The sequence below is a fragment of the Elephantulus edwardii genome, unplaced genomic scaffold (genome assembly GCF_000299155.1).
Source record: "Elephantulus edwardii isolate Elephantulus edwardi_28Jun2011 unplaced genomic scaffold, EleEdw1.0 scaffold00197, whole genome shotgun sequence".
Taxonomy (NCBI): domain Eukaryota; kingdom Metazoa; phylum Chordata; class Mammalia; order Macroscelidea; family Macroscelididae; genus Elephantulus; species Elephantulus edwardii.
Window position 1 is genome coordinate 5055054 of NW_006399947.1, and position 10306 is coordinate 5065359.

Consider the following 10306-nt stretch of genomic DNA (forward strand, 5'->3'; position numbering starts at 1 on the left):
ATCTTCTAGATAGATAGATATATCTATCACACCATAGAGATTCTATAGTTACCTCAACTATATAAACTGTAAAAGTATGTGTGAGTAAACTTAACAGAGCACTAACTTTCCGCCATAATCATTAAGGTGATGGTTTTAAAAACAGAAACAAACACCAAGTGTGTTTTCAATATATATTTTCCTGTATTGTTTGTCCCTGTTTTGCTAGTTCTAAAAGTATTTATTTTGTTTGTTGCTTAAATAACACAAACCAATCAATAACTGTTTCTTTGGAAAGGTGATCTATTTTTTTCTCCATTAATATATAACTCAAACCTGCTACCAGTTGAGTCAGTTCCAATTAATAGTGACCTTCCATTAGGTTCCTGAGGTTGTAAATCTTAATGAGAGAAGACTGTGTCATCTTTTTCCTTTGGAGTGGTCATGGGACTTCAACTGCCAGGCTTTTGGTTAGCAGCTCAACCTTTAACTTTCTATGCGCCAAGGCTCCTTAATATATAAGATTCACTAAACTCCAGAAAAAATTGGTCTGACTACTGCTAAAATGTCTCATCTAGAATGTCATAATGTCCAGTGTGACTCAAAGTACCTTTGCAGTGTGGCATTACTTAAAACAAAGCAATGCTCTAAAAATACTCAAGGCAGGATGGCACGCAGCAGCAGGGAGCCCTAGAAAATTCAAAACCACAGGTGTTCCACTCAAAACAGTGACAGCCCCAAGCTGAGCCCTCATCTGGACTCTGACAAAAGCCTATTTTACCATAAGCAGAAGCTGCTGGGCATACAATAGAACAGACAGGGTCTAATACAAACCTGTAGCTTGAACGGCTTGCAAAAATTGGCCTTCTTTTCATTTTAGAAATTTAATGTGTGTCTTCTCAACTGGAATCCAGTTCTCTCATGCTGCCAATTTCCAATTATCCAATAGCTGATTATCCACCATGTGTGTTGGCCAGGTCTTTGCATTTCCTTTATTGTTGTTAGGTACTGTTGAGTAGCTTACATATAACAGAAGGAAACAATGCCCCAGATCTGGGCTATCCTCTTGGTCACTGCTGTGCCTGAGCCCATTTTTACATTTCTTTAGCATATAAAACTTGGTTCCTACTAAAAATTTATCTAATTGTTATTAGGAATGAGGAAAGTAATGACTCTAAAGTAGTGACTCTCATACAAGATCCATCTCCCCTTTATCCCTACCAAGGGACTTTTCACAATGTATAAAGATCTTTTTTATTGTGACAATTTGCGGGAGAGTGTTATTGACATCTAGTGGGTAGAGACTGCGCAGACATTGTTGAATATCTTACAACTTAGTAAACAGTTCACATGACAAAGAATTATCCAGTCCAAAACATCAGTCCAACAATAGTGTTGAAGCTTAGAAATTTCCTGTAAACACAAAATTGCTAAGAACGATACAATACTGGTTGTTAAGTATGTGCTCTTTAGTGTCTTTAAAAGACTGAGTTTTTGCCCCTTAAGATCTGCATAAGCTTGATGCTTAAGCTTCTAAGCTTTCCTATAAAATGAAAATAATATTTGACTCATGGATTTTGTCTTCTGGAGAATAAATGGGACAATACACATGATCAAATCTCAAAAACACCCAAACTCATTCTGTGAAGTTCATACTGACTCATAGTTGACCTTCTTTGTGTGTCTGTAGCTGCATGTTGAAAATTAGGAGATTTCCCATCTTTTTCCCATTGAGCTGCTGATGAATTTCAACCACCTGAAAGGAGTGGCCTTTACATTAGCAATATAACTCCCTCAAGGCCTAGGCCACCTAGCTCTCTCTAGTACTGCTATTCACCAATGAGGATTTAGAATTCGAATATATGGTATCCAGATAAATGAAAATATAATGGAACAAACAAAAACATTTTCTTTTTTCATTGCACATTCCTCTAGCCTTTCAGAAAAAAAAATTATATTTTTATTCATGTATTCATTCTGCACGTGTTTATTGAGCATATAATATTGTCCAAATGCTGGCTAAACTCTGTACCCTACAGAGCAGCCATATATTTCCTGAATTATAAAGGCTATGATAATGCTGGCAAAGGATATACAGTAATGATTATACTTATAAGGGAGAACATGATAATAGTGAAGAGTACTGGAATGGTTAATGTAATGGTCATTAACTTGCAAAAAAGGCAGAGGTTAATGACTTATATGACACTTAAATTCAGTGTCACAAGTTATGAAGAAATGATAAATGTAGGAGCAATAGAAGAAAGTAACTGCAGTTAAAAAATAAAGGTATGTGAACAATGAAGATGAAATTCAATGTATACTCTATAATTTTAAAGTTATAGCTGATGTATTGAGGAAAAAACAATTACCTATATTTATCCAAGTGTTTTGTAATAAAAAAGAAACTATGAGGGAGGTAATAATAACTTCCATATAAAGATAAAATGTCATTCCTGATGTAAAATGGATTCTGGCTGAAAGCAGATAATACAAAAAAAAAAAAATCTTGTGCTTTAATGACTATGCAAAGGCATTTGACTGTGTGGATCATAAAAATTAACAGTGAGATGAATAGGAATTCCAGAATACCTAATTGTGCTCATGTGAAACTTGTGTTAGGGCGCTATCTATTTAATTTGTATGTTGAGCAAATTCTTTTAAAAGCTGTGTTTTATGAAGATAAGTGTGTCACTAGGATCATATGAAGACTCATTGACAATGTATATTTTGTAGATTACACAACCTTGTTTGCTAAAAGTGAGGAGGACTCAAATAGCTTTGTGCAGAACATTACAGACTACAGTCTTCAATATATATTGCATCTCAACATCAATAAAACAAAAGTTCTCACCAATGAACTGATAGGCACCGTTGTAATAGATGGAGAAAAAACTGAAACTGTCAACAATTTCATCTTATTTAGATCCACAAACAACATCCTTGCTATTAGCAACCAGAAGAACAAGAGATATATTGCACTTGGAAAGTCTGCAGTCAGAAACTTCTCCAAATTATTTAGGAGTAATATTATTTTGAAGAGTAAGTTATGCCTTATTCAGGGCATGGCCTTTTAATCACTTTATATGCATCTGAGAGCTGAACAATATAAATAAAGATGACAGAAGAATTGATGCCTTTGAATTATATTCTTGGAGAAGAGAACCATTTATCCCATGGAGCGACAAAAGAACAAACTGGTAGGTCTTGGAGAAAGTGTGTCCAGAGTGCTCCTTGGAGGCAAAAATGACAAAGCTTTATCTCATATTCTTTGAGCATGTTGCTAGGAAAGCCTATTCTTCGGAAATAGACATGTTTCAAAAGATGTAGTGTAGGTGAAAGATAAGAAGTCTCCTAATGAGAGGGATTGGCACAGTGACTGCAGCAATGGCTTCTAGCATGTCACAGACAATGGGAATGACACAACTTCTGTTGTTCATAGGGTTACTCTGAGTGGCACTTGACTCAATGGCACTTAACAAAATCAATAGCGTATAAAGATGGGGGCTTAAAACTTAGCGATGCATTAGCTGCAGTTGTTAAGTGTTGTTGAGTTGAGTAAGATTCATAGCGACCCTGTGAACAAAAGATCTGAACCCTTCTGTGTCCTGTGCCATCCTCACACTTCCCGACACTCAAAAGCCCATGGCAGTAATAATAATTATTTCAATCCATCTGATTAAGGGTCTTCCTCTCCACCAACCCTCTGCCCTTCAAAGCATCATGACTTTTTCCAAGAAATAGTCCCTCCTAGAACCATGCCCAAAGTATGTGAGGTGAAGCCTCATCATTCCTGCCTCCAAAAAACACTCTGGCTGCACCCTTTCCAAGACATATCTGTTCTCTTGGCTGTCTGTGGGATGTTCAGTGCTCTTCTCCAACACCACAGCTCAAAGGCCTCAACTGTTTTTCTGTAATCCTAATTCATTGTCCAGCTCTCAAGATGCACAGTAATAATTGGAAAGACCATGGCTTGAATTATACAGACCTTAGTTCTCAAACTGACATCAATGCTCCTCAATAATTTGGAGAGGTCCCTAAATGCAGATTTTCTCAATGCAATGTGTCTCCTTATTTCCTGACTGCTTGTACCAAGGGTGTTAATTGTGGATCCAAGCAAGATGAAACTGTTGACAGTTTCAATCTCTTCTCTATCCATCATGACATGAAATGGGAAACAATAGGACATGTTTAAATCATAGAGCAAGTAACTGGAAGATAAATAATTATAAACTATGACTTTCTGATTTTTTCTTTATTTTTCATTCTTAGGCTAACTTTCCATAAGTATGTAGCTTGAGAAACTAGATGATGAAAATGAGTTCTCTCATTGTAAGAACTACAATTGCAGGCTAATGTCCTTGTGCCTAAGTTTGTCAATGTTTTGGCTTTGAATAATATCTCTTTACACTAGATCATCATCATTCCATTGTGATAACTTCAAGAGATTAAAAGCATCTAATTTTCTTCACATCTAAAGACAAGGGAGGAGGGCATACAAAAGAGTAATATTTTTTTTATTATTAGTAAACATCATCAAGTTAACTCTGAGTCATAACCATCTTATGAACAACAGATCAAGGCATACCTGGCTTCATCCTCACATTTTCTTTTCTGTTACCACTGCGTCAATCCATCTTGAGAGCCTTATCCTTCGCTTAACCCATTTATTTTCTTATACATGACGTTCTTTTTCTAAGTACTGGTCCCTCTTGATAATATATTAAAACTTTGTGAGACAAGCGAAAATTTATTTGCCTCTATGCTCTGGTGGCCTTCGTGAATAAGAGTTGTGGTGTGAATCCAGAGGTAGGTAGTTTGAATCCATAAACTACTCCAGAGGAGAACAAAGAACACTCTCCTTATGTGTTATATGCAGCCTCTGAAACTCCACTGGAGTTATGAATTCTGCAACAGCTCTGAGCTGGTGCCAACACAATGGCAGTGAGTTGTTGTATTGCCCTCTAAGGAACATTGTGGCTTCATGTTTTCAAGACAAATTTGTTTTTTCTTTTGGTAATTCATGATTATACTCACCACTCTTGGCCAGCATGACAATTCTTCTTTAGTTTTTATTATTGGTTCATTGTCCAAAAGGTTTATGATGCAATTGAAAATGGTTTCAATCAGGCACACCTTACTTGGTCTTTAAGCTTGCTCCTTGTAGCTTTAAGGAAGTCATTGACAAAAGATTTGCCCAATACAATATCCCTTTTGGTTTCTTGACTACTGTAATCAGGAATACTGATTGTGAATTCAAGTAAACTTAAATCTTTGACAACTTTGATAATTTTTCTTTTTAGTAAGATGTTGCCAATTGGTCCAATTATGAGACTTTTTATTTTCTTTACTGAAGGCTGTGGTATATTATATATTGTGCAATCACTTTTTTATTATAGTGTGCTAGAAAAGTCCGTCATTCTTTCTCTAAAAATAAAGAAATATGTATTCCAAACAGGTAATACAAATCTGTGTAAACAAAGAAATTTTGGATTATGTGCATTTTTTCCTCTTTTTATTCCATAATGATCCTTAAATATTCTACTATTATTGTTTGGTGTACCATGGATTCAGAGCAACTATATCCATCATATTTTCAGAGGTGGTAAATTGCAATGGATGAGATTCCATCTTTCTCCTATGGAGTGATTGGTGAATTTGAATCAAGTGCCTTTTGGTTGGCAAAACAACTTCCTATCTTTATGTCACAAAGACTCCCTAAAATAGTCTGCTACGAGAGTATATCTGAGTGTTCTGCATATATAATAGGAGGATGGTGGCCCATTTATCAGATGAAGAATATTTTAATAACATTCAAATTTAAGTCTAAAAAACATAAAACTAATACTAGCAAAAGAGATAGTGTGCATTGAGGAGCTCTAACTTCAGAATCTCATGATCCTAGGCATGCTAATCTTCTGTTATCACATAGTTTCAATACCAGGTATCATTTATCATCTGTTGTGGATCAGAATACTAAGCTGCAGTTATATTTAATTTTCTTTTACCTTCAAGAATACCAAGAATGGTATGCATATTTAAGTTCTCAGTCACTTAACTCACTCACACTGGTGTCTCAAATCCACCCATGGGCACTTTAGATAAAGGTTAACACATAGTTATTGAAAAATGCAACAAAGCATAGTTCTATTAGGAAAAACTTAGTTTTCTGAAGAGTCAAAATTGACTCAAAAGCATTTTTTCCTTTTTCTACCTCTAATATGTATTCATTCTTCCAAGAGAACATCACATAGTATCAGGCTAATGGATAAGCTAGAAAAATATTCTTTACATAAAATTTAACATGGTGATACCAGAGTGAACTGTTGACATCGATTTAGTGTAGCTTTTGGAGAACAGATTTCTCCAGACACTTTCGGAGAATGTTGGGCTTGGACTCTGTAGGATGATTGTTGTTATTTAGGTACTCAGTCATTTCTTTGGAAACAAAGGAGCAACATTCATGAAAGGACTACACAGAGAACATATTCTTGGGGTCTTTGTGTCCTGTAATCCAAATGTCACCACATCAGGAGGTCATTCAAGTCCCATGGCTCCGCCAGCTCCAGGGAGGTGGCTGCCTCTTCCCGTTGCTGCGGTGTTGCTGGTTAAAGCCACGGGAGTCAGCCCATGTGAGTAGCACACCCTGTCAGATTGCAAAGTGGCAATTTTGCTGCCAGGGAGGAAACAAGGTCGTTTTACAAGAGCAGGGATAATGTACAGCAAATGTATACAGGCAAGGACCCAACAAGGACATCCAGCAAGGAGAGAGTCTAATCTAGGATATATACAAGAAAAAATAAAGGTCTCCTAAATTGTAACAACACTGAAAGAATATAAATCAAAACTAATCAGAACCTTTGAGTCAAGTCTGGTACTTTAAAATAGAAATGAGAAAATGGTAGGATGAAATAATCACTAGAATTGGTGACTGGGTGTTATTAGCAGCCCTTCACAGTGGACAAGACACCTTTACAGTCTATTCATGTATAAGTTGATACACAAAATACACTGTTCAAGAATAAAATTGGTTGCTTTATGATTTTGGGGGGTCAAAAAGTCTTAATGATAGAAAAGAACTTATAACAACCTCAAAGTTAGTAAATAGATGCTTTTAAGTGTTATCTAGGATTGAAGGCAATATTGAGTTATGTTCTAAAGTGGAAGGGAAAACACTGTAGAGTTTCTTAGATAAGAGACTGAGATATTTTAAGAAATTAGTAGTCTTCTTATTCATTTAAATGCATGTGTATATTACCACTGGCCTTTAAAATACATATTCTCATTTTTCCTTCTCATCTGTCATTCGTTTAAAATTAAAATGAATGTTTTAAAATGTAAGCTGATAATACAAGAACTCTATCAATTAATGGAGCAGATATTTCCTTGTATTATCTAATTTCCCATTTATGCCAAATTACAATGCTTCACTCCATTAGCATCCCCACTATTCTATAGGAAAATATATTACCAGGAGGCAACGTCTGAGACATGAAGAAACCTTGGTTAGTAGTAATAGCTAATTTATTGAATTATAACATAAAATATTGGATCTAAAGAAAGCAAATTCATTTTCCCCTAAGAATTTTTTACCTATTTCTTATTAAAGTAGTACTACTAGACACCACAGTTAATTTTAATATCTTACTTTACAAAGTAACCAAATAGGAAATATGCTTGATAATATAGATGATTATGCAAGTGATTTCTAGCCCTTTACCTAGGATTCCCCAAGTGATCTAAACAGTTACCTACTCAACAACCAGCCCAAAATTGGCTGTTTTTGTCTACCCTGATATACTTAGGAAGAAAGGCCTTATGATCTGTTTCTGAAAGGTCAGAACCTTTAAAGCTCTGTGGAGAAGTTTCTTCTGTACACAAGGTCATCGTAAGTCAGAATCAAAGTCGACAACCAACAATAAAATCTTATTTTCATGAGCTAGTTTTGTTTTTATTAACAACAACAGTTTTGTCTTTCTTCCACAGCATTCAGATTCCAAGTACCATCTGAAGAAGAGGATCACTTCCTTGACGTTGCCTATTGTTCCAGCCCCTGAGGCCAGCAAAGTCCTTACTAGAGGGCCTGTTTTACAACCTACTCCTACCACACCTCCAGCCCTCTCTCCAGCTGTTGGTGGCACTAGTAAAATTGACCAGTATTCCCGAATTCTCTTCCCAGTTGCATTTGCTGGTTTCAACCTTGTATACTGGATAGTTTATCTTTCCAAAGACACAATGGAAGTGAGTAGCAGTGTAGAATAGTTAGCAGATAAGATAACTTATATATACACTCTCTTTCTTGCTATTTGAAAAGATAGCATTGGAACAAATGTGGATACTTTTCAAACATAAAATAAAAGTGGAAAGCCTATGAAAAATAGTTTTGAGTGTGCATGTATGGGTCAAAAAGCAATAATATTGGCCCTCAACATTAAAAGTTGAAGATATGTGAAAAATAGTACTTTTCTGTATGTTATTGTTGATTGCCTTCGAGTCAAGCATGACTCATAGTGACCCTATGAACAAAAGGCCTGAAACCCCTTTAAAACTATTGACATTAAAGAAAAATATCTCATTTAAGAGGCCCTGATAAAGTCAAGATGAATTTGTCAACCTATGTCCATGTCCATATTGTAATGTTCTTTACGCATTAGTGGCCATACATCTGTTAAATAAGAAATGCTGAAACTTTCTGAGACTGTCTTAAAATATGTTTATTTTGGCTTTTTTTTCAAAGAGATAAAAATTATAAATCCAATCTAAAAATTACATTTTTTACTGTATTTAGAAATTTAAACTAAAAATTGCAAATAATTTATCAATAGGTTGATGTAAGCATGTTGCAGACTTTGTACTAGTCAAATGGCTTTAAATCCCATTGAAGACCTATATTGAACTTTATTTATTTGTAACCTCGTTGATTCTTTTAATTCAATAAAGTTTGCTGTTTGTATACATATAAATTATACATATACCATGAATTATGTATATGTATGTACATAGATTTACTAGGATTGAAATATTCATCCTTTAAAATAGTGTTATTATTATAACTCCAAGAAATAATTGAAAAAAAAAAGTAGTGACTCAAAGGAAATCTTGTTTGTATACTATTACTAAGAGTATAGCTGTTTTGGTTTCCATCTTTCTCAAAATAAAGTTAAATGACTCCATATGAACTCTGTGTCTCTGGATCATTTCCTTTGGAATGAAGCAATTACTCGTCACACAATTTTTCTAGCATATTAATGATTATGCAAGTATGAGAGAAACTAAGTCAACTAACTCTAAAAAAAAGAGAAATTTGTGTTCATATTCAAAATCGTCAATTCTTCATGTCCATCTTCCAGCTCAGTCAACAGTAAAAATGAATGTGAATGCTCTCCTCCTTTGCACAATTTGGGCTCTTGCTGATACTCCAACAGAGCTGCTTCTTCATGAAATCATTAGAAGGAGAGAGGAATTAGAGAAAGCACACAGTTCACCTCATTACAGGTTCCATAATCCTAAACACTAAGAAGGTCACTCTGAATCTGAAAGGAAGCTTACTAGGGTACAACTACTCTTTCTTTTATCTAGGGCAATATTAAAATTCCAAATATAAACACTTTAGAGTTGGCACTGAAGGAAATGGCACTAGTAAGGCTGAGCAAATTACCCGAGAAGCTGGATTCTATGCAGAAGAATGAAACATCAGGTCTGGAGGGAGACTCATCAATAAACAGATGACACAACCTTGCTTGTTGAAAGTGAGGAGGACTTGAAGCACTTGTTGCAGAAGATCAAGGAATTTAGCCTTTAGTATGGATTGCATCTCAATTGTTGTTGTTGTTGTTGTTGTTTTTATGTGCCGTCGAGTCGCTTGCGACTCATAGCGACCCTATGTACAACAGCCCTAAACTCCGCTCTGTCCTGTGCCAATCGCACTGTCTCTGACACTCCCATTCCAATTATCCCAGTCACTGAATCAATCCACCTCATAGAGGACCTTCCTCTCCTGCGCTGTCCCTCCACCCTCCCAAGCATCTCAATATCAAGAAAAAAAAAGATTTTTACCACTGGGATAATAGGCAGTGTCATGATGAATGGAGAGGAGTTTGAAACCGTCAACAGATCATCTTGCTTGGAGCCCTTGCTATGAGCAGTCAGGAAATAAAGAGATGTATTGCACTGGGAAAATCTGTAATTAGGGACCTTTTCAAATTATTGAGGTGTAGTGACGTCACTTTAGGGACTAAGGTGCATTATGCATCCAAGACCTGGACAATGACTATGGATGACAGAAAAAGAATTGGCATTTTTTTAGTTGTGATTTTGGAGAAGAGCA

At 35.6% G+C, this 10306-nt stretch overlaps 1 protein-coding gene across 1 annotated transcript in view; it reads left to right on the forward strand.

The window, feature by feature from the left end:
• Positions 1-8345, forward strand: part of GABRA6 (gamma-aminobutyric acid (GABA) A receptor, alpha 6) — a 26318-nt gene extending 17973 nt beyond the window's left edge. Inside the window, exon 9 of the mRNA XM_006897045.1 lies at positions 7966-8345. Coding sequence (XP_006897107.1) covers positions 7966-8241 — 276 coding nt within the window. The 3' untranslated portion in view covers positions 8242-8345. The remainder of the gene's footprint in view (positions 1-7965) is intronic.
• The last annotated feature ends 1961 nt before the right edge of the window (positions 8346-10306 follow it).